The 25,300-nt window shown below is 46.4% G+C and overlaps 1 protein-coding gene across 2 annotated transcripts in view; it reads right to left on the reverse strand.

The window, feature by feature from the left end:
• The window catches only part of EPAS1 (endothelial PAS domain protein 1), an 89,253-nt gene that overhangs the window by 21,424 nt on the left and 42,529 nt on the right, over positions 1–25,300 (reverse strand). For both annotated transcript variants that reach the window (XM_055241419.2, XM_055241420.2), the window contains 5 exons: positions 17,985–18,175; positions 8,738–8,889; positions 8,231–8,315; positions 4,290–4,408; positions 3,956–4,161 (listed from right to left, as the gene is read on the reverse strand). In XM_055241419.2, the coding sequence (XP_055097394.1) occupies positions 3,956–4,161; positions 4,290–4,408; positions 8,231–8,315; positions 8,738–8,889; positions 17,985–18,175 (753 nt within the window). The remainder of the gene's footprint in view (positions 1–3,955; positions 4,162–4,289; positions 4,409–8,230; positions 8,316–8,737; positions 8,890–17,984; positions 18,176–25,300) is intronic.

A 25,300-nucleotide genomic window follows, 5' to 3' on the forward strand; every position in this document is an offset into this window, starting at 1 on the left:
TAAGAACCACCCTATTTTAAAGTTAAACTACTTGGGAACAACTTTTGTCTTCCTTTTGGGTAAATGGAATGTTGTATTTTGTACCATTCACTGTGGTTTCATTAAATGGCTTATGTCTCAAACTGTCAACTCCTGAAGATCAGGAATCATCTCTTTTACTTTGATGTAATGGTCTCTGGCACACAGTTACATAGCAGATGCTCAGTAAATGACAGTTCGTAACTGGTTGTTCAGTATTTCGAGAAACAGAGTATATTGCCTATGTTTGAGTTGTAAATGAAGAAGAGATCATTAATTCCATTAATAATCAGGATATTTTTCTTTTACCCTGCTACTCAACTTGCTCCTCTTGTCTAGAGCAGTTGACCATAGGTACATAAATGTGACTGACATATGAATTGTTATGAAATTTACTTTTAAAAGTATTTACTATTTTAAAAATAATTAATGCAGGACTTAATATGGTACTCTGATCCCTCATTAACAGGAGGACAAATGCATTTTGAACCATCTGTATTCCTTTATTCTATTTCAGATGTTTCGGAATAGGTTGTTTCAGATTCAACTGATTTGACCTGAGAGTTCAATGTAAAATTAGAGTTGTCTTTTCTCTCTTCTGTATCTCTCCCTTCTTTCCTGTCTGTTTTCATCTTTTTCTCCATGACCCTTTTTCTTTTTTTGCTTGATTGTGTCTGTGGTCTCAGTATATCTAAGACAAGTACCAAACTGCTTCAAAATTGATTTTGTGGATTCTAACTGCATTTTCTTCGGATTCTAACTTTTCTTGTAGGAAAACAATCCCCTCTGTGGGAATCACAGCACCTTGTGTGTCTCAGATGTCATTAAACCTAGTGAATTTCCTGATTAAAATGGAGAACCCCTCACCCCATTAGGTATCACGGACAGGCATTGGTTTTTGCAGCATTTGTCTCTAAAGGGGAATTGAGGTGGAGAGTGTATATATGTGTGCATGTGCATATGCTTCTCCCCATCCCAACACAAAGAGTGAAAACAAAACAAGATACCAAAACCAAAAAAATCCCAGGCCTCATCAAAGCAATTAAGATATAACACTTAGGGATTAAGGACTTAAAATAGTCACTTCATCAACTGTCTAAGCCATGTCTGTGCCCTTGTTAACTAATCTGCTAATCGGTTAAACACAACTTCTGTGTGACACAGCATTCTATGTCTTTAAATGCTTCTACATGCAGCTCTCCAGCACCACTGAATTCAGACTTGGGGCCATGTAATTAGGTTTCTTGAAAGGCAAGATTTTGCTGAAAATGCAGTGTGTCTCGCAGAACTTATAAGCAATATCACCCTCTACATTATGAGTCACGAAGCCCTAAATCACGAGGCTTGATACTTCCTTTAAGCCAGAAGCTACTCTGCCTACCAGCCCTGAGCCAAACTAAGAAGTCAGCACAGCATCTTTCCCCTTTCTGTGTACATTTCCTCTCCAGCCACATTTAGACATCCAATTCCTTGTGTTTCTCCCCCTCTTCTTTTGTCCAAAGGTACCTTCAGAAAATTACCTGAAACTCATTTAAACCAAGATAATGAATAAAGGATAACGCTGAATTACCCTTTCCAGAGGATTTCTTCTCACTGTAACAAGGATCAAAATCTTAAGCTTAAAAAAAAATCTCTTTTCTGTTATCTAGGGATGCCAAGTTATTTTCTAGGACAGCAGGGTTTTCCCAGCGCTTATGGAGTTACGTTACGGATGTGCTTCACTCACCAGGGTGAAGCACGCATCTGACTTTTATCATCCACAGCACTATATATGCTCCCAGGCTATATGGCTAGGTCAGCTTGAGCCACTTCACCTCAAAGCCAGTGACACGGGGGCTATGCACTGGGCTTGTCCATGTTATCTCACAAGACTACTGAGAGAGGTACACGAAGCTGTGTCTTCTGCCCAGAATGTTCACTTGAATACAAAGACTGCATCTGATAAATAACCTTACCTATAACATGGATTCCTGCAGTGCCTGTCACTAAAAGGGCAATCTTCTTCTTGAACCACCATCATTATCATCACCACCACCACCACCACCACCACCACTACCACCACCACCACCACCACTAACAATTACAATAACTGGTGACTGTGTCAAAGTTCCAGGACAGAAGGCTTCATACATGACATTTTCTCCCTATGAGGTTAGAGCATTTCTTTCTACTTATGTAACTACCCACTAGCTCCAAAAGCTGTGAATCCTGGCCCTACTGTGGTCAGAACTGAAGGACAGGAATGACTCAAGGATACTTTTACAAAAGTTCTGAAATTGTGCCACAAGTGTTGGCCAACTCTAAGAAGGGGCAACCAACCAACACCAGGCCAGTCTGGAATCAGAGGGGAGAAACCCCATCCTGGAGAGGAGGGTCCCTCCCATGAAGAAACCAGATGCCCTTGGGATGTCCAGCTGATAAGAGAAAAGTGGGTAGGCCTGGGGGAGGCTGAGCAGGAGCCTTTTTCCTGGGGTTCCATGGTTTCCTGTTGACTGAGGAAGACAAGGCAGATTCTTGCTGATCTGGGGGTCAGATTCTTCCTCTTCCTGCCCCCCAGCCACTAACTGCCTTCAGAAGTGGTTTCGCCTCCTTGAGTTTAGTGGAAGATTTTGCTTTGGAGGAGGCCAAGGACAGGAAGTAAGATATAAGCAATAACAAGAAGCCTCACATGTGTTGTGGTGTCTGGACTTCTCAAAGTGCTTGCACAGCCCATTATCTCATTTTACAGTGACCCCATGAAACAGGTTAGAAAGTGTTATCTCTATTTTGGAGAAGGGGAAACTGAGATCTCAGGGTTTCCTGAGGAGAAACCCTAGAAGATGAGAGAAGAGTGGCAAAGAGTTCGGGGTGGCAAAGAGCTGCCACAGTAACTGTCACCCTGGGACACATGGCGGCTCTAGATGCTGCAGAAAGCTGAGGTCAGGCGGGGAGATCTCTGCCAGGAAGGGCACATCCGGGGTGTGCTGCTCAGCAAGCCGCAGTGGTGCTTACTCAAGCCAGGCCTACCCTGGGCCTAGTCTTCTGCATTTCCTTCCCTCCCTGGGGCCGGCCATTGCTCCAGGCATCTGTTCTCCCCATCTTCCTCCTCCTACCTCCCATCAGCAGGCTCCACAGTCCCAGAGGCAGGGCTGGTGGGAGAGTTAGGAGCTGTGGGGTATCTAAATACTCCCTCCTATGACAACCCCAGCCTCTTCCCCACCTGCTTCAATCTTCTAAATGAGCTAAGAACCCGAGATGGCATGATATGCATAAGCAGTCTTAGGCACTCTTTCAACAACTCTAATAAAGGTGATAATAAGAGCTAACGCTGAACATTTATTACTAAATTTGAACCTAGGCCATCTAGTCCTGAAGCCCATGCTCTTAATCACTACTGTGTCTCCTAAGAGACACTGGGCCTGGCACTGGGGGGTTAGCATCTGGCTTAGCTACCTTCATCTTCTTCAAAATGGCTGGACACTGGCGGGAATGGAGTTGCATGTAGGAAGGAACAAGGCGGAGGGAAAGGCTCAGTCAGTAATGGAAGAGGGTCAGTCTCCAGGGCAGAAGCTGATGCTCCTTATTGGCCTCTGAAGCAGGAGTACAGATGGAAGTCTCTAGACTCTTTCTCCTGGGGCAGAAGACTGCCTTGAGAATTTCCTCAGGAGCCTGATACACGTATGGAGAAATATGTTCACACCACAATGATGAGAGGAGTTGCACACCAGGAAAGCTCTGCAGATGGACCCTGAGGCTCTGTCAATGGGAGACCACCAAATACAGTACCAGGAACCTCTGAGGGGCACTGATGCAATGAAACAGTGGCACAGGTCCACGAACATGCACCCGGCAATACCACGTCTGTGTCCAGTTCCATACCTTTAATACAGACACAACTCCCCACACACACAGGTAAGACCCATCTCTGCCCACAGCATACACACCCATGGCCCCCTACCTGTCATCACAGTAGGTGAACTTCATGTCCATGCTGTGGCGGCTCAGGAAGGTCTTGCTGTCCAGGGGGATGTCCATGTGGGATGGGTGCTGGATTGGTTCACACATGATGATGAGGCAGGACAGCAGGGGCTCCTTGTAGCCACACAGACTATTGTGAGGAGGGCAATTGTTGTAGACTTTCACCTGGCCCGTGCAGTGCAAGACCTGAGACAGGCATGGAAGGGTCAGATATGGGGCCGAGAATGCTGGGGGTGGGGGTAGGACCTTAGGCATCCCCCGCACTGCCATCACCCTACACCTGGGACTCCAACCCAGGCCTGATGTTGCCCTACCTTCCAGGTGGCTGACTTGAGATTGACAGTACGGCCTCTGTTGGTGACCGTGCACTTCATCCTCATGAAGAAGTCCCGCTCTGTGGACATGTCTTTGCTTTTTTTCCCAAAACCAGAACCTGGATGTGGAAGGATGGGAAGAACCAGCTGAAGTTAGTTTTATATGGATATTCATGGGAGGGGCCCAGCTGCAGTTTTTCTTGGCAGCCTATTGTTTGTATTTTCCAAATATCTGCTCTCTTAGCACCTGTGGTCTGCCAGCAACACTGAACTCCATCATGGCCTGTGGACTAATGGTTCCCACTCTCCAGTTTATCTCCTCTACTGCAGCATAAACTCCCACAAGGTAGGAGCTGCTCCATCATTTGATTTCCCATTGCATCTGGAACGTGGTCAGTGGTGCCTTCAGAGCAGTGACACAACGACTGCCTATCAGCCACTAACTCAGCCACCCTTTCCTGGGGCAGGCCCAGGTCTTCTCGCAGAAATTCCAAGGGACAGTCTGGGTGAGGCCACAGTAACTCCAAGAGTGTAAGCCTTCCTCACAGGTTAGAAATGTCTCTCAGACACTCCCGTCTTTCCTTTATAACCTGTCTCTCAGGAGGAATTTAACCCCTCCTGTACCCCATTTGCAAACTGCAATAGCTGTGTTCAGGATACCATGCCATTAGCTTTGTCCCTGAAGTGACATATGTATCAAGGCTCTAGAGAGACCTCTGGTACGAATCTCCTTACAGTGGATTTGGTGAGCAAGTCCACTTTATGGATTAACTCAACCTGGATCATATCCTCTCTCTCAGCAAGAATTAAATAAATCACCAAGACCAGCAATACAGCTTCCTTCCTTATAGTTGCCAAACAGCCTACCGATTCAGAACCATTTTCCACTTTTTGTAAAACAAAGTAATGAAGAGTGCCAGCTGAATCCCACTTGTCTGTGTCTAAATCCTGCCTATACCACCATCTCTGGTACCTACTTTCAAAGATATAATCCTGCCCCCCACCCAGCATCATAGAACAATCTAGAGCCTTGTTTCAAATAGTCACACTCCTTCCTCCAGGAACAGTCACCAGCCCCTGCACTTAAACTTCCAGAGGACCTTGACTTGACTGACATATTCCTGAAGAGTTATGTGTCAAAGGAACTGTGGCACCCTTGAACAAAACTTCAACATCCTTAGGGGACCCCACTCAGTAACAGACTGAATAGTGAATTTTTTTAAAAAAGAGAGAACATTCCTTCACGATTATAAAACCATTTCTCCCATACCAAATTATGATTCTTACCATTTTAATTTTCAGAGGTGGGGTTAGCATACAATGAGATGTACCTGTATCTTGGGATCTGGCCCCACCACCAGGACCAGACCAGTTGTTGGGTATAAGGGGGCTGGAGGGATTCATTTGTGGCTGTTGCTTGGGTATTATTGAGGCCTCTTAACTTGCTAACCTCTGGATTCTCCCCATGCTGACATTTGATCTTTTTTTTTTTGAGACAGAGTCTCGCTCTGTTGCCAGGCTGGAGTGCAGTGTGGCATGATCTCGGCTCACTGCAACCTCTGCCTCCTGGGTTCAGGTGATTCTCCTGCCTCAGCCTCCCAACTAGCTGGGACTACAGGCACGCGCCACCACGCCCAGCTAATTTTTGTATTTTTGGTAGAGACGGGGTTTCACCATGTTGGCCAGGATGGTCTTGATCTCTTGATCTCGTGATCCACGCACCTCGGTCTCCAAAAGTCCTGGGATTACAGGCGTGAGCCACCGTGCCCGGACCTGATCATTCCTTCTAAACACTGCTCCACACAGATCACTCCACTCCTGCACAGAAACCTTCAATAGCTCCCCATCGTCTATGGAATAAAGTTCAAGGCCCTCCACCTGGCCTTCAAAGCCTTCCACAATCTGCATCACGGCTTTCTTTTCCTCTAGGAACTCACACTAACCCTTTAGGTCTAGATCACGAGTCCACCCACAGGCTAGCACCTTCAGTGACGATTTGCTGATTCATTGAGTTTGACTGATTCCCAAGTCCTCAATATGCAGATCAAGAGATCTAAAGTTCTACTCAGATAATTAGAGGTCACTTGGCTGTGAATCATGGCACTTGAGAACTGAAAGGTCATCGCCTTTGCCTAGTCCAATACCATCAGTTTGAAATGAAAGATGCTGAGGAACAGAGAAGTAGGGAACTTGCTTCTGGTCACAGACTCAAACTCAGACTATGGTCAGTGGTTGAACTGAGACTAAGAACCCAAAGGCCAAAGGGTTTCTGGAATACAGAAGAAATCAGTCTTTGGTTTCCTCAGGCTTTCTCAGGCTTCAAGCACCTACCCATTCAGAACATGAATCCTCTTTTTAGAGAGGTTTAGAAAGTCTGGTAGCCCTCTCCCCATAGAACCAGACAAGACATTGAGCAGCCTACGGGGTGCTCTCTGCCAGTGTACTCTAAGACCCAGGTGGCCTAAGGCCTGCAGATGAGAGAGCAGAGGAGCTGGGTGAGGGAGCTGTGGCAGTGGTAGAAGAGGAGGTGGTTGTAATTCTGTACTTTGCAGGCCCAAATGTGGACTGCAGGCTCAGTCTGTAATAGGGTGGAGGCGAGCCAACGAAGTGTCTGTTTTCGCAGCGTGTGTGGTAATAAGAGCCAAACCTTGTAGGCTTAGCCTCACTGCCTCTATTATTCAGGCTGGACAAGCACAAGCCCCATGGCAGTGACAGGTGAGGTTGTTAAAGAGGACATCTAGACATGTACAGAATCTCCCCAGACCAGTGACAGAATCTCAGGTTTGGAAGGGACCTTGACAGTCATTAAGCCCCACTTCTGACCAAAGCTTCAGTCCTCTTAACAATGTCCCTATTCATGCCTTTGTTGAATGGCCACAGTTACAAGAGAGGAAGCTCCACTGCTACTGCAACATGCTTTCTGCCTGTGTGGGTCCTCTCATCCACTGGCACCTGCGGGGTATCCCCATGGGTAAGGTCCTGAATGCTAGATCTTTTTAAACCTCTTCTCCGTCAAAACCTACTTGACCTACGTCTCATCAGGGTACCATTTCCTGTGGTAGCTCATCTCCAAAAGTAGCTCCAACAAGCCATGCCTTTTGACACTCACGGCTTCGTGTAGTTTCCTCCCACAATGAGCCAGGGCTGGCCTGTAACATGCTCTCACCAACAAGATGGGGCAGAAGTGATGCTCTGCCAATCTGGGGACAAAGCCTTGGGAAGGCCTGGCAGCTTCCACTTTCGTGCTTCTGGGAGCCCTAAACTGCCACAGAAGATGTCTGGCTACCCTAGAGACACCATATGGAGAGGGAGAGTCCCTGAGACTCCATGAAGTGAGGGAACGAGTCCCGTTGTCCCAGCATGCCAACTGAGTCCAGGGTTCCAGCCACCTGCCACAAGGTCCCAGACGTGTGTGAGCTATCCTGATCACCCCAGCCTAGTCTGGCCCCCAGATGACTGCAGCCCAGCTGACATCACATGGAGTACAAGACCCACCCGCTGAACCCACAGAACCCTGGGAGATAATCATCAAAGCCCTATGTTTTAGGTGGTTTGTTACACAGCAATAGATAACTACAGTAGTTACTATGAGCACTTTGGCACAGACTAGTTCCTCATTGGTTTGGGTGGTGTCATTTGGCAGAGATGCTTGACTCTTGGGTGATGAAACCTCCTAGAGACAGTGTCCTAACTCAAAGGTGTCCCCTAGTAGTGGGACACCAGGCACCATGCGGGGCCAGCAGGAGCTATTTCTGAGTACTGGATCCTCTCAGTGCCCCAATCTCATCTCACAGGCTACATACTTAAACTAAATTTTTAAAGGACATCCATTTTTCTTGCATCACAAGGGCCATGAGCTGTTTCCCTTATAATCACAGACAAAGGGGAGGCAGATTCCCACCCAGAGGGGGCAAGAAGGAAGTAAACACAGTTAAGGATACCATTTTTGAGACTCAGGTTCTCACGAATCTCCTCATGGTCGCAGGGATGAGTGAAGTCAAAGATACTATGTCCTGTTAGCTCCACCTGTTTCAAAAACAAGGTTAGGCATCATTATTCCTAACAGTGAAGTAAAAGACTCCAAGAGGAAGCTGAGCCACCTTCCAGATTTGGAGGCAGGGAGGAGACTGAATTGGGTTTTCTCATAATCCCAGTCCAGTGTCAGGTCCACAGACAGAAAGACGTAATCAGGGACTACTGATGATGACAGAGACTGGGTCTGTTAATGAGTCAGTAGAGAGCTGTCTACCAGGATGGACATGAGCAAAGCCAAACCCAATGCCTGGGGGTGGCAGTGTGGCCTGAGGCGTGTGGCCTGAGGTCAGCGAGGGTCACAGTGGGCATTTGCAGGGAGAGGTCAAGTGGGATCGTGGCTAGCACCTTCCACTCATTTCTACCCCCAAATGGAAACATTTCTTCTTTTTGAAAGAGATAAAGGAGGGTGTCACCTGTGTAAGTCCCATGAACTTGCTGATGTTTTCTGACAGAAAGATCATGTCGCCATCTTGGGTCACCACGGCAATGAAACCCTCCAAGGCTTTCAGGTACAAGTTGTCCATCTGCTGGTCAGCTTCGGCTTCAGACTCGTTTTCAGAGCAGACTGGAAAGAGCGGGGGGTGGGACAGCTTGCATGAATGTGGAGTGAAAACAGATGTGACTGGCACAGATAGGCATTTGCCAGGGATGGTGCAAAGGAATTGGGTGGACTTTTCTGGAAACGCACACTGCCAACCATCTGAATGTCTGCCCCTCCCGGCAGCACGCACTGGATGAGCACCACTGCACAGAGGACACCCTGATGGGAGCTGTGAGGACAGTGTGCTTGTTGTGACAACAGTACTTCTGGCACTAGTAACAAGAGCAGTAGGAGCTGCTGTGTGGGTGGTTCGGGGTGGAAGTTTTCCCAGGCTGCCCCCAGCAACCACCTGCACAGCCTGTAGACTCAGCTCTTGTTCCAGACCAAAAAAGCCTCTTAGGCCCCAGGCCTTTGGTTGTTATACACAGACCACAGACTTTATTTCAGCCCTCTTCTCCTAGTTCATTATTTATCTCCAAAGACATTTACTTAGGAGAATTTGTATTTATCCAGTGCAAACATCAATCAAAGTATGCCTGAATATAATGGTAGTCACAGTAGTAGCAACAAATTTTAGCTGCTAATATATACTGCAATTACTACATGAAAGGTACTGCACTAAGCATGCTATGTAATCTTCACAGTGACCTATGAGGTAGATACTACTCTTAATCTCATTTTACAGATGAAGTGTAGACAGGTTAAGCCATTTGTCCAAAGGTATAAAGATTGCAAAGCTAGCAAGCTTTGACAGCTGAATCCAGAAGCCACACTCAACCATTCATAGGCTTTGGAGTTAAACACAGGTTCTATTCCTAGATCAGCCTCCTATTAGGCTATGACTCTGGATAAGTAACAACCTCTTTGGATATCACTTTCCTCATCAGCTGAATGGGAATAACAATTTCCATCTCTGAATTGTAAGGATTAGATAAGCACGTAAAGTGCCTAAAACTATAACAACAGTAAATTCTTTCTTCTTTCTGCTCCAAGACATGCACCACCCTCAAATTGCTGAGATCCCAGGTGAGGAATATGTAGCACTCAGAGATGCAAAGCTAAATAAAAGTTCAAGGGTGTCATAGCTGGGCTCCCAAGGAAAAGTGTAGATGGGAAGAGCTCTAAGGGTCAGAGGATGAGGGGGTCACTTTGGGGTGATCACAGACAACTAACTGTTCCAAAGAAGATTTGAAGAGTCAGAAAAAACAGATTTCACTCTGTGGAATGAAAGAAGGGCCTTCTGAACCAGATGGGATTGTGTGAACACTGGAAAATACCTGGAGCAAGCTCCCTCCTAGGACTGAAGAGAGGCCCATCTGGCTGAAGATGAGAATCCATTTCCCAGTCTCAGAGATTGGGCTGGTGAGGCAGGCCCAGTGTCCTGGAGGGGCCTCACATGTCAAGCAAATGTGATCACAGGAGTGCATCTCAAAGCATTGCTTTGGGGAGATTAGTCTGGCAATGGCATACAGAATGGTTTGGAGAGAGTGAAGCCCAGAGGTGCAAAACAGAGTGAGCAGGCAACTGCATTCTCAGCAGGCTGTGCAGGTGGTTGCTGGGCAGCCTAGGAAAACTTCCACCCCGAACCACCCACACTTTGGGTGTCCTGGCCTATGTAGTATACCTCTGCTATCTGAAAGATATAGACTCGGCTCTTGTCCCAGACCAAAAAAGCCTCTTAGGCCCCAGGCCTTTGGTTGTTATACACAGACCACAGACTTTATTTCAGCCCTCTTCTCCTAGTTCATTATTTATCTCCAAAGACATTTACTTAGGAGAATTTGTATTCAGGGCAAACATCAATCAAAAGTATGCCTCACTCGATTTATAGAACAAGGGGATTAGAGAGTAATTTGTCACTTGCAAACATTAATATTAACTAAAAGGAGTGTTTCAAATGGAGACTATTCTAAGGAACGTAGAATGCAATTCAATTTATGGGCCACCTGGCCAGGGACACATCAATGCTGTGAAATGTCGTTCGAGGGCCTTTCTGCAAGGACACTGGATTTCTCTTTTATCTTTTTCCTCTAGCCTCTAAATTTAAGCTTTGGGTTACCTGCCATTATTCCTCAAGAAGAACAAATCCAAATTACAAGATCTTCCTACCAAGAGGCTTCAGTGAAGGCAAAGGGGACCAGCTATCTTTCAGGACACAGGATCAGAGAACACGTCGGCGTCACAGATGCCTTCTGCAGAGGATCACAGTGTCCTGTCCAGGGATGGGAAAGCCTTCAGACCCAAGAGGTGGGTTGTACAGAGTAATGCCCCAGTGGCTTTCCCTCTGTTTTGCTAAAATGGTGAAACAAAATAAGGTAAATTCTTTCGTCTCCACACCCTGGTTCAGGCAGCTAGCCTGGAGAGGGGAGAACCACAGGCCATGGGAATGGCCTTATACCATACATATACGCACACCTGATCCCTGCTTGGGGTTTCTGCTGATACACCTGTTCTCTGCCAGCTAACCAGCCCACTCAAGTGATGATGCAATGTCCCAGGTGTGGGCGATGCCACTGTGAATGTTAGCTTTCCCAGCTAAAATCTTCGTTTGAACAGGGCCTTTAGGGGACAAAATGACTTAACTCAGTGCTTTCAAATTTGAGTATGCATCAGAATCATCTATAGGCCAGGCTAAAAGAAAAATTTCTGAGACCAGGACTGCTACATAATTTGCATGGCCCAGTGCAAAATAAAAATGTGAGACCTCTCACTGGAAACATTAAACCAAGCCTGAGAACCTTCTAAGTGTGGCGCCCTCTAAGACTGCCTGTGCTGCACGCCCATGAAGCTGGCCCTGGATGGGCCCCCGCTGGGTTCCTGGTTCAGTAGGTCTTTAGAGGGAACTGAGAATCTGTTTTTCTAAAAAGTTCCCAGGTGATGCTGACCCTGCTTCTCATAGGACCACATACTGAGAGCTATGGCCTCAACTCAAAGATCCTACGAGTGACCTTAATCAGCCTGTGTTGGCAGGTGGTGACTTATTTTGGAGATGAGTGAGGAGAGGTTTTCAGCACCACTTCAATCACACCAGATAGGTGACCACCTTCTATAGATACACAGAGGCCAACCCTGTGGTTTCTAGCCAACTGAGAAGATATTTTCTCTTCAATTTCTTTGATCTCAGTGGTAACGCTGACTTCAAAATCTGAAGTAGTCCCAAGACAACCCTATTTGGGTTAACTAGTCCCAGAGGAAATAGTCCTGCTTAAAATTTCCTGTTTTTAACAGTTCCAACACAGCCAAACGGGTTTCCACCCATGCCCAGTGCATTTGCTTCCAGGAGGTGGCGAAATTGGCTACAGCAGCATCGGGTCATCTGGCCTCTGGGAGGGAGAGGGGCAATCTAGGGCCATGAAGGGAAACAGAATGTCTTGGGACTGAGGTCACAATGGCTGGAGGACCAGGAAGCCAGCAGGTTGGCCCCAGGGACCATGCGACGGCAGGGCTGGGACAGGGTCTCTTCCCTCTGTGGAACTAGTTGCCCTCACAGCACCTGCTTATTCTCCTGGGAGCTTCTGAAGGAACCTGGCCAGGTCACTCCCAGCTTGGAGCTGAGAGTGAAAACTGTGGAGCCAGGAGGTAGACCCTCACCCTGGATGCTCACGTCACAAATCTGCTGAAGACCCCTCTGCCCCTTCCCCTATGAACATCGTGTCTTCCCCGATGTACCATTAATATCCTACTCAGTGTTACGGACATGGAAAAATGCACTCATTCCCTACACCATTATAAAGTTTCTAGTGTGTTCATGTCTGCTTTATGCTAGGCACAAGGTAATCTGTCCACAAGTGTCACTTACTTTGTGCTCAGTCCTGTCCTAAGGAGAATCAGGAATACTGAAAGGTGTAAGAGCAATTCCTTCCCTCGGAATCGACAGACTGGTGGGGAAGACAGAGATAAACTGCTGTAAGGTGATGCAACAATCCAGCATCAACTCTGGGTCAGAACAAAGTGAGGAGCCCAGAGTAGGTGCTCAATAAGCCACCAACTGGGTCTGTAAATCATCCTGGGCTCCAGATCTCAGTTACTTGCTTCCGAGGACCCTTCAGGGTCTGACCCCAAAGACGAGAGATGGGTCATTAAAACCAGAGGTGCTCTGCTGAGACGGTGCATGCCCATCCTGGGGAGCTAACAAGATTCTTTAATGCTAAAAATAGCCCCGGTAAACAGGCTTTGATGACTCCCCACAGCCAGGATATGCGCGGGCTGAGGTTTTGGAGCACTTTTTCCGGAGCATCGCTCATTTCCTTCAGGCAGCACCGCCCATGTGGGGTGGGACTTCCTGGCCAGCAGGGGCTGTGCATTGGGAGAGAGCAGGCAGAGTGGCAGAGCAGTCTCCTGAGTGGTCTCAGAGACCAGGCTGCCCCATGGTGCTGCTGGTGAGAATGCTGGCTGCAATTTTATCCTACCAAGGTCACTTTGCCTCTTGTTTCCTACTCCGAGAAGTTCCAGGACTGCTCTGACTGTTCTTAAAGCCATTCTGATGGGGTCTTCCTGGTTCAGATGTGCTTGGCAGTCACCACTTTGTGATCACCACAGGGGCCTTCCTTCTAAGGCTCTGCCTAAACTGATTCCTCCCCTCCACCTTACCCACGGCCTGGCCCCCCAATCCCCGCCCTCCCGGATGTGCAGACTGCAAGAGCAGTGCCAGTCAAGCCACGGGGAAATCATTCTGGGATCGCTTACTGGATCCTTAGCCATACCTTTCAATGCCACTATTAGCAGGCCTGGGCTCCTCTGATGGCTTTGCCAGAAGGCACTGTGTCCTTCCTGATCTTCCTGGGCTCCCTGAGAGTCCTGAAAGTCCACTAGGAGAGATTCATGCCTTTGTTCTTTGCATATATCTTACCATCCTATCTTGCCTCTCTATATTACCCTTCATAAGATGTAGTACAGGACTGGGTTCAGCAAACACCTGTTGACTGACCAGACTTTTTAGTTTAAGTTAAAGGAATGATCTGAACAAAGTCAGTATCTCTAGAAGAGACTGTATATTAGCTGCTCTCACCCATTAACATCCTCACATGAATCAGCTTATTGAGTTCTTTCCAAACAGGACAGAAAAAGGCCTTGATTTGGAGTGGGTGGGACAAAGGGGTGGAGGTAGGAGTGAAAGCCTGGGAAAAGAAGTCTGAAAGTGGGGTGTGAGAGGGTACCAGAACATATATCTGCCTCCACAATTCTTTCTTTGTCCCACTTTTCCTGCATGGAAAGGTCATATCAAGCCTTAAAAACTTTAAAATCACTTGTCTCACATTTTAGTATATTTCCCTTAGTAGTCTAGAGATCAGGAAAACATAATCTCTTGTTATAACTGATGTCTTCGCTAAGCAAATGATGATGAATCCATAATGCAACTGACACTTCTCTTTAGAAACCCTGCTTCATACTGATCTCCAGGTCCACGGAAAATGAATTTGATTTCGCCATGTATGAGTTTGGGCAAGCCCAAAATTCAATTTTACAATGAAAAGCAAATTTTGTATATTCACTGCGGTTTAATGCCCTCAGAATGCAGAGTTGACCCTGATTCGCTCATGGTTTGCGGGGCTCATCTTGAAAGGGGATTTAAGACAATCAAGTGGCATTTCCACCGATGTTCCTGTAAGAGTGTGTTCTGTCCTCAGCCCAGCGTGGAAGCTAATATCATAAAGCTATTGTTTCAGTTTGCTTCCTGTGATACGAATCTCAATCGGCAGCCCAGACTCACAGCCTGAATTTCTCAACGTTGAGGTTTCCTCTCCAACATTCCCACACAGAACAGCCTACTGTGAAAATCAAAGGGAAACGTGTTACTAAGTAAAGAGAAACTTTTCTAAAGAAAAACCTGGTATTTTTTAGCCTTTTGAACTTTGAGGTATGCAACCAGCTATTTCCTATCACAAAGTGAGCCAAAATTGGTACTCACCTTTGTTAGAAATGCTTAGATAATGAATGTGTGGTTGTTTTGCCTCGGAAAAGCTTGACAACTCTGCATTTTGATAGAAATTGCTAGAAAGTAGGTGAGAGGATAGTAAGAATTTTCATGGGGTTTTCTTTTACATCATTTCTCCAGAAGCCTATATTTAATATAAATCAATATATTTGTTTATAGTAATTTTTATTTCTAAGCTGTAACTTATTGAAAGCTTAATATGTGGCAGGCTAGAGGATAAGGCCTTTTATATTTATTATCTCAATCCTCAAATAACATTGCAGGGTAAGCACCATTATTCCCTTTGTGCAGATGAGGAAACTAAAGCTCAAAGAGAAATTTTTACAACATTGCAGAGAAAGAAGGCAGCCAAACTAAGATTCCAGTGCAGGTCTATCTGCCCACAAATCCTGTACTCCTCTTCATAATGCTACATGTGTCGGAAAAGCAAAATACGATTTAGAAAGAGAAAGATCTTGTCTTACAATTTCTGAAAATAATTCAACAATCAGTCTAGAGAATGTATGGCAGGAGCCTGGGAGAGAAGTCAGAGAAAAGCGGGTGCTGAGAAACCATCTCCTCCTCCCTGGGCTGTGCTCGTTCGGTGAGAACTTCTCCTTCAAGGACACCAGGACCACATGGCCAAAAGTAGAAACTTTTTATCCTTTTCCTTCATTTCTTTCCTTGGGACAGAGAGGACCAGAGCTGACAGGCTAAGGGCTCTAGCTGGTCTAGGGCCGAGCCCAGCCAGAGGGCAGGCAAGTTTGTGTCCACAACTTCCAACGGGCTCTGGAGATGGGATAGATACGGGATGTCCCACTGTGGCCACTCTGGTCCTATCTCTGCGGGTGTGTTTAGCACACAGGGGTTCCCATCAGCACACGGGGGCTCACACCAGAACACACACAGGTAGATGTGCTCAGAGAGCCCAGCCTAACTCGTGGCCTTTTCCAGGCCAACCTTTGAACCACTGAGACGGACAGCCAGGCTCAGGAGGGCAACCGTGGAAAACGAAGCCCTGCACTAGGGGGAAGGACAGGACAACTCTCTGAATGTGTGAGGACCTCCTCCCCATCACGCTGGCCCCCAGCTGCCTCTGTTGACCTTCGTTCCCCTACCTTCTCCCTTCTCCCACACCCCACACCCCAGCCCTTGTCAGCATCTTTGCCTGGCCAGGTTTACAAAATGCTCTTGCCGTCCCATGTCTGTTTTCCCATGGACCAAAATTCAAAAGGACTTGAATTCCAGGTACAGGTTCACCATGTGCTAAATGTGTGACTTTGAGCAGTCTTAACCTGTCTGTGCTTCACTTATCTGTGAAATAAGGAGAAACACTCAACGAGTCCAAATTTAGTCAGAGGCGTTCTGCAATTAATATACAGGTTGACTGTCCCTAATCTGAAAACCTGAAATCTGAAATGCTCCAAAATCCAACACAACATTCAAAGGAAATGCTCATTGGAGCATTTCAAATTTCAGATTTTTGGGTTAGGGATGCTCAACTGATAAATACAATGCAAGTATTCCAAAATCTGAAAAAATTAAAAAATCAAAAGCACTTCTGCTCCCAAGCATTTCGGATAAGGGATACTCAACCTGTATTACCCCTTCTGGGGCTTTGTGTTGGTGGAGGAATTGGAGTGGGGATGAAAGAAGCAATGATTAATCCGAAGGAATTAATGTCTAAGAGCGAAATCTCAAGTACCACAGCAGGAAAGCAGGGGAGAGGGTTCTCATTGTGGGGAAGGGGCCTCCGTCCAGTCATTAAATCCTCCACTGTCTACTCTTTATATGTAAAGATGACTGCAACATTAGCCGACTTGGCCCTCAGTTATCCAGGAAGACAAGCCTTTTTAAAGGGAGGGGTGCGCAAATGCCCTGTGATGGAGTCTCCCAGCCTTATATCCAGCATTCCAAGCCTTGCCAGGGCTCAGCCCACTGTTCTGTCTTTGCAGCATCTAGGATCATGTATCTGCCATTGTCTTGCATTGTTCTTTGAAAGTATTTATAAAGCATATCTTCCCCCTTGGCTCTCCTGCTCTTGTATGCACATTTCGCCTCTTAGGCCTAGCCCTCCAACCCCAGGCCCACTGAGCTGTCGTCCTATTTTCTGAAAGTCTGTCCCCCATATCCTTCCTGTACTCCAGGGACCAGAATAGTACATTCTGGTCTGGCCTCCCGGCCTCACACTGGATTCCCTCTTTCCCAGAATAGCCACTTCATAACAGGATGGCGGAATCCACCGTCTCCAAGGCACCAGGCTTACTCCGGAAAACTGAAAAACAACCACAAAAGAACCTTCCCTCCCTGAGTGCCTCCCTCATGCTCACCCGTCAGACACTGTCCCCACCTGTGGCACCAGACCAGAAGGGGAGGAGCACAACACGTTGCCCAGCATCCGTACAGAACTGACACCCCTGACGAGAATGTCACATAGGATCTGAAACCAGAAGACTACTCAAGACACCTGTTTCTGGTCAGGACGCATAGGAAATGGTTTCTCGAAGAGTGTAACTGAGAAAAAGCAAATGTTTTGTGAACTTTGGAGGTGCAGAGGTACTAGGGAGGGGAGAACCAGTTGTTCTCCTGGGGAGGGGTGATGTCAAGGACTCCCCAGCGTGAGTGAGCTCAGCCAGGCCAGGTGCTTTACAGACATCATTTCAGTCCATTCTCACCGACACCCTGGGCAAGAAGTATGTTTAACCCCATTTTATACACGAGGAAACCAATGTTCAGAGAGACTAAGTGATTTGCTTGGCCTAACTGGCTTCTCAGAGGGAAAAGATCATCTGGGCACACCTTCTTGCTGTTCTGGAGAAGGCACCGGAAGTTAAGGATTAGAATGCTTCCTACAGACTCAATCTAGTGTGGAGGATGGGTCTTATGGCCAGATGGCAACAAATTGAGAAGTCAGCAAAAGCCGTCCTTGGTTCTCCCAGCCCGTGTTCTCCACAGCCTCTGGGTGCCCATGTTCTTCCCTGGTCCTGTCCCTGCCCTCCTCTCACAGCTGGATTCACGGTGAAGGTCACTGCCAGAAGAGAGATGTTTAACATGAAGGAATAAATCACTCATGATGGTGTTTCTGTGGGTGAAAGTTCTGTAGTGGGGTGACTTTCCAGCTCTGGCAGGAGAAGGGTCCCCTGTGTATAGGAACACGCTGGTAAGGCTGGCATTTGCCCAGCCTAGGGGAGGCTGCTGGCCTTACCTGAGGACAGGAGCTTGTGTGTTCGCAGGAAGCTGATCGCCAGTCGCATGATGGAGGCCTTGTCCAGATGGGAGCTCACGCTGTGGGGCAGAGGCAGCTCATGGGCCAGCTCATAGAACACCTCCGTCTCCTTGCTCCGCCGGCACCGTGCAGCATCCCGGGACTTCTCCTTCCTCCTCTCCGAGCTACTCCTAAGTGGAGAAGAAGGGGTTAGTCCCAGAAAGGTTACTGTCAGCTTATCATACCTCTGGCCAGGACATCCCCATGGCCCCAACCCACAGTGCAGCCACACTCCCCTACTAGACTGATCAGGGCTCACACCAGTCGTCTGAGCCACACACAACCTGCTTTGTATTGTTAGCTCTGCTTCTGTGTGTGTTGGTGTCTTTGCAACCAAAGTCCTCCTCTTGCATTCCCTGTGGAGGCCAGAATAGGGCTTCACATGGGTGGAGTCTGGGCAAAGACTGGCTGATTAAATTAACTACCAATGCCTGGGACCTGGCCCTGGAATATCTGGGGATAGGGGTGAATGTCCAGGGATGGAAAGAGAAGGGTAAGGAAGCTATGGTCGGTGGCTCAGATGGCTTTGTCAAGGGCTCTGGAGAACAAGATAAAAAAACTGCTTTAAGGTTCTTTTTCTGCATAAGACACAATCAGAAAAAATTAATAGTACTGAACCCTAGGTCCCACTTCATACCAGAGAGTGATTTCCACGTAAAAACTGAAAATGCCATTACAGCCCCAGAACAGTTAGCCAGACACCCAACAGTCTAGAGTACCAACGTGCATTCTGTCAAGGATTAAAAAGGAGTGGGCACAAACATTTTCTCTCTAAGCCCTGCCAGCATAGGTTGCCAGGCTGTCTCAGCCTCATTCTCCTCTTTGCTGCAGGATGGAAGGAAAGATGACACGCACTGAAGCTTGCCTCTTTCAGAATTCCTAAAGAAATCCTGGACTTTCTTATAAAGTCCATGGTAAGTTCTCACACAGGCATGTTTAAAAGCCAGAATGTTTAGATTGGAGTTCTAACTTCTCTGCTTGTTAGCTCTGTAAATAAATCATTTAAACTGCTTAGCCTCAGTCTCCTCATCCGTCAAATGGTAACAATAGTGCTTACCCTACAGAGTTAATTGTGAGGACTAAATGTGATAATTTATATAAAATCTTTAGCACTAAGCCTGTTCCAACTGTAAGCAACCAATGTTAGCTAACACTAATTAAAAAGATGGCCATGAAAAGACAGTCATGAGAGTTAAAAAGTTACAAAACAGTACAGGACAATTCTATTTTCATAGAAATGTATTATACCTAATACTTCCTATAAATTATACAGGAGCAAGGCTAGATGTGTAATAACTATTATTATAGGTATCACAGACATAGTGCTTACAAGGACTGTTTTAAGCAGTACTACCTTGGCTTATTTAAACTCACACAACTGCCCTTGGAAGTAGGCATTATTATTATTATTATTATTATCATACCTAATTTACATATGAAGAAACTGCCCCGTAGAGGCCAAGTAATTCACCTGTGGCCTCCGGCAGGTAAATGGGGAAGTCAGGCTTTGCACTGGGCAGGTGGGCCCCAGAATCATGGCACTTAACCACCAATGACTGTCCTGTCTCCTTCTACTCACAAATGTTAGCAGTTGCAGGGTAGTGAGGTTACGGGAAGTTTTTTTGGTTTTTGTTTTGCTTTGTAATGCTTATCTGTATTTTCTTGTGTTTCTATAAATAACCTATATTGCATATTTAATAAAGAAACAAGTATGTTTTTTATTTTTTTAAAAAGCATCTAAGCCAGGCATGGTAGTATTTGGACCTGTAGTCCCACGTACTTGGGAGGGTGAGATGGGAGAATCACCTGGGCCCAGGAGTTCAAGACCAGCCTGGGCAATATAGTGAGACCCCATCTCTATAAAAATATAAATAAGATAAAATAAAAAGGCATCCAGCACAGTTCATAGGTTTCAAGTCCTCAATCCAATCAGCTCTAGCTGGCTCGCTCTGTCTTGCCATCTGAGATTCCAGAGGTTGTTCCTCCTTTTGTTTGGCTTTGCAGCCTGTTATTTGGACAGAAAATCTGTATTTTGGGATTCATGGAATGAGAGCATGCCTCTCAAATCCCTCAAGATTTGGGGCAGAAGCACTGTTTTGATTTTACAACATACTTCATTTAAAGAGACAGACTATCCAGCTCTGTGGATGGATTAAGCGCCATATACTCGGATTAAAGGATGAATTGTCCAACAGCTGTTGATGGTCAAGAAGAACCTTCAGAAAAATTGTGAAATGAGTGAAACTATTTTTCTTGTCCTGTCTCCCTTCTCTGCTTCCTTTATCTAATCCCTGTTTCCCTCTCTCCCTGACTTCCAACCCCCAGGACACCTACCCCTGCACCCGCCTTTCCCCACCTTCTCAGGACTTGCCCTGATTAGACCTTTAGTGGCAGTTTTTATATTAGTCCCTCCCACTTGCATTTTAATCCTGACCTGATTGTGGAGAAAAAGTTAAAGAATTGCAAGTATTCTGGCACAGGAAAGGAAGATGGGAAGAGGGCAGGATGCTGAAACCGCACACATCATGCCTTTGGGTCAGGTGGAAGATGCTGGATTTCATTCTCTAGCACTAACCCTTGTGCTCTCCAACAAAAGCGTCATCAACACATAACCTCATCATCAGGGGCCAAGGGAAGCCATCCTGAAGCAAAGGCAATCCCAGCACAGGCTATGGCATTAACGCCAATATCTGCATGCACAAAGCCTCCCTCTGCCATCGGCCCCATCCTCGAAGAAGAGGCAGAGAGGAAACGCCAGGTCGGGAAAAGGCAATCTGGAGTCAATGCTCTGACAATGGCATCCGATATGTGAGTCTTGCTGTGCTTTTTGTGCCTGGTGCTGTACCAAGAACCTTTCATATATTAGCTCATTATACTCTCCCTAACAACAAAATAAAGTAGGTATTGTTTACACACTTTAGAGATGTGGAAACTGAGGCTCAGACATAATATGTCATTCGCCCAATGTCACAAAGCCAACGCCTACATAAGCCATTGAAGTGTTTATAGTCAGTGAGCAGACACTTAGAAGTCCTGAAACACACAGGGGATCCCTATCTAATTCCATCCTTGCAACCAAGTGAGGTAGGCAAGACAGGTATTGTCACTGTTCCCCTTTCACAGATCTGGAAACAGACACCTGAGCAGGTAAGTTACTTGCCTAGAGTAATCCAGGTAATCAGTGGCACAGCTAGGGCTAGAACCCTGCTCTTCCTAGGCAAATACTCTTTTCACTGCTTAACTGTAGGAGATAGTGGCTTTGGCAAGAAATAAAGAAACAGCAACACCTTAACTTCCAGAAAAAGGAAGACTGAGAATCTTAGGCAGCCTCTTGGTTCAAAAGTCAGGGAGGTGGGATTTCAGCTGAACCTAAAAGGACACATAATAATGCCTTTACAGAAAGCACTTTTTCTTAACGTGTTATCTCATTTGATTCTCACAACCCTGAGAGATAGAAACTATCATCTCCATTTAATAGATGAGGATGTGGAGATTTAGAGAGATTAAATAATTTGCTAAAAACATTGTCTCAAACCTAGTTCTTCAGGGTCCAAGATCAAAAGTTTTTCCATTGGCAGCAAGGAAACTATCATTTACTGTACAACTTTGATGTTCCCTGTGCTGTGTTGATACTTTCCCACAACCTGGATGTTCACACATACTTTGGGAAGAAGGGCTAATACTTTTTTAAATACAGTGACAAAAATTTCATGAGGGGAGCCTCATGTCTTTAAGTGAGCACCCATTCACCTTAGGATAACACCTGGAATGTTAAGAGTAGGACTAAGAACCAGCATCAGAGTTCAGATGGGGTCGGAGGGGGAAGAAGGGACTAAGTGCTGTGGGCCTTAGCAGACACAGGTGCCGGTCACAGTAGTGCTGGGAATGTGGTGGAATGTTATCAGATGTGGCTCTGTAGTGCTCCATAAAAGCAGCAGGTCCAACCCTGCCACAGTATCTATCTATGCCGCAGGTGGAGAACAAGCTGTTTCTGTTTGTTTTGGGTTGGTTTTTTTTTTCCCTGGACATTTTAATATGCACAAATTTATAGTTACTCTCCCCGAGGTGGAAACTCACATTCTGAAACATTTGATCCCAGCTAAAGTTAACAACCGCTTAAGCACCAGGCAGCCAGTCAAAAGATAAAACAAAACTGAAATGTCCAAAAATTGTCAGCAGAGATATGCTACAGTTCATCCAGGAAAAACCTCTTTGCCCAGAGCTTCGTTATCTTAAAAACATCTTAACTTTTAGGTCATTGCTCCAAGCATGGCTTAAGGATCGCTACTTAAGTCATGAATCTAAGGATGATCTGCTCTTGGTCAAGATGATCTTGGTTCCTGACTTCCATATGAACACAGCCTGGAGTGAGGCCCCAAGATGTCTGTCACAGACAGAGGGGTTGGTTGCCTAATTAGCTAGACTTTTAGAGTGATTAGGACTCACATGCCTAATGCCTGTGGCCATTCAGGTATCAAAACAATATGCCTATTACCCTATAAGGTTAAATGGCTTAGAAACAGAATGGATTTCAGCAGGTAAAGAGATGACTGAAGCTAATTAAGCCAGCTGGGATCAGTCTATTGGTTGGTGGTGAAATTCTAAGCTGGTGCCAATTTGCAAGAAGCTGAGAATGGAGGAAATAAAGGTCAAATGCAACTGGGAGAGGTCTAGTGACACTTCCATGAGGCTTGTGGCTGCTGTACAGGGGCTGCCTGATAGGAGAAACACACCCAGCTCCAGGTTCCAGAGATGAGGAAGAGTCACTGGTCCCCGTACTTATTGGGGCAGAACCAAAGTCGGTGGTTCTCAGTTTTGCTGCTCACTGGAGTCACCAGAGGAACCTTAAAAAACAGATGCCTGGGCTCTACCCCCCAGAGATTCAGATTTAATAGGTCTCAGGTGCAGGCTGGGCAATGGGAGTTTTAAAAGCTCCCCATGTGTAGCCAGGGCTGAGGACCACGGTTCCAAAGCAGCCAGTTTTTAAAGGAAGGGTGGATGGGTGGGTGTGTGTGGTGGGGGGAGGCAGATGGGGTTGGACTTAAATGTTTTTGGAGATGCAAACAGCTATGTCACCTTTCTCAAAGAGTAGGAAGAAAAGGAAACACATTTATTGAGCACTGGGGCCAGGTGCATTTAATAAACAGTCTCATTTGATCCTCCCTTAAATGATGCAGTGTTATTGGCCCCATTTTTGCAGAGCAGTGGTTCTCAATTTTAGCCTGCATCAGAATCACCTGGAGGACTTATTAATACATAGATTTCTGGGCCTGTGATCATGTGTCTATGGAAGACTGATGCCCAGGTCCACTTCCAAAACCTAACCACACTCTTTCCCTCTACCATGCACTGTGTCCATATTCACTGCGTCCAGCAAATTTGAAGTCACCATCATAAGCCAAACAGTTATTTATCTAGGAGTTGGTGTGATCACCACTGTACCAGACGCTACGGCTAATAGGAAGAGGGAGATGAAAATAATGAAACATCTGAAATAGATGCCACACAGAAGGTGGCTACCCTTCAAAGAAGCCGCCTTGGGAGAAGCCTATAACTTTATGCTGGTAGGTGGCCATTGCTCTGTCTTTTGGGAAGTCTTTTTAGAATTAACTTCACAGCCACATAAGAAAATCAGTCACAACTCTTCAAAGGACACACTTCATTTCAAACCCCAAACAATATTATCTAGTTTACCCACCCCGTTAGTCACCAGACTTAGCTGTGGATGGATTGTGGTTGTTTGATAGGATAAAATGTGCCCTCAAAAGATAAGACTTTGCCACAGTTGAAGGTATTGAAAAGAATGGTCTTGGCTCTGAGGGCCATTCCAAAGGAGTGACAAAAATGTTTCAGATGAAGGCAGTGTCCCAGTGGGCAGTGTTCTAGATACATTCCGATGTCCAAAGGCTGCAGTGATCAGTAGGGGAATCTATCACAAAGGGGAGGAAAGGTATCAATGTTCGATAGTGAAAACAGAAAATAGGCCAGGCACAGTGACTCATGCCTATAATCACAGCACTTTGGGAGGCTGAGGCAGGAGGACTGCTTGAGACCAGGAGTTTGAGACCAGCTGGGCAACACAGCAAGACCCCATCTCTAAAAGAATTAGAAATTAGCTGGGCATAGTGGCACACACCGGTGGTCCCAGCTACTCAAGAGGCTGAGGCAGGAGGATCCCTTGACTTGGGAGCTCGAGGCTGCAGTGAGCCACGCAACACTGCACTCCAGCTCAGGTGACAGAGTGAGAACTCATCTCAAAGCAAAATAATAAAAAGTTACAAATTCAGAACAGAAAATATTAAATTAGCAAATTCAGGAGGAGCTGGCCAGATCAGACAGACTTTGACAAGAGAAAAAAGGCATTAATATGCTTTAATACACACACCTCTCCTGAGGGGCATGGTCTCTATCCTGAAAGAGATCACAGCCCATCTGGGAGATAAGACTAATAATCCAGACTAGTATATCAAAAGTCTACAAGAGGGGACAAAGAAGAGAGAAGACAAGAGACTGGAGTGGTTAAAACAGGGACAAATGCTTTCACTTGCCACTTCCCTGAAAAGAGGAATCCTGGAAAGCATCTCATACCTCAGCCTCCCAACCTCCCCTCCGCTGGGGCTGAGCCTCCAGCTCTCTGACCTACTCTGACGGTCTGTGTCCCTGAAGCAGAGGGCCTGGACTGCATTCAGAGCTGACAGTAATGTGTGGGGCTCACCCAGCGTGGCCCTCTAATGGTCAATTCTGCTTGGGTTGACTGGAGATACTTATCTTCTGGCCTTCTCAGCCCCAGGCAGCCTTGTAGAAGAGAGCAGCAGATTCAATTACTAAGCAGCCCATCTGGGGCTCCAGATAACCCAGCTCCTTACGTAACCGGAGGACACATGGACTCCCCAGCCCAGCTGGGAAAAGCTGTGCATACGCAGGAATAATGATAATGAACTGTCCCTGTGCTTAGCTTCATCAAGCCCAAGCCTTAGTGGGTGCCAAGGTCTGAATGTTTATGTCCCTTCAAAATACTTATGTTGAAATCCCCACTCCCAATGTGATGGTATTTGAAGGTAGAACCGTTGGGAGGTGATTAAGTCATGACAGTGAAGTCCTCATGAATGGGATTAGTGCACTTGTAAAGGAGGCCTGGGGAACGCTCTCACCCCTTCCACCATGTGGAGACACAGCTATGAACCAGAAAGTGGGCCCTTACCAGACAATGAATCTGCCGGCACCTGGATATTGGACTTCCCAGCATTCAGAACCAT

Source organism: Symphalangus syndactylus, chromosome 14 (genome assembly GCF_028878055.3).
Source record: "Symphalangus syndactylus isolate Jambi chromosome 14, NHGRI_mSymSyn1-v2.1_pri, whole genome shotgun sequence".
Lineage (NCBI taxonomy): Eukaryota > Metazoa > Chordata > Mammalia > Primates > Hylobatidae > Symphalangus > Symphalangus syndactylus.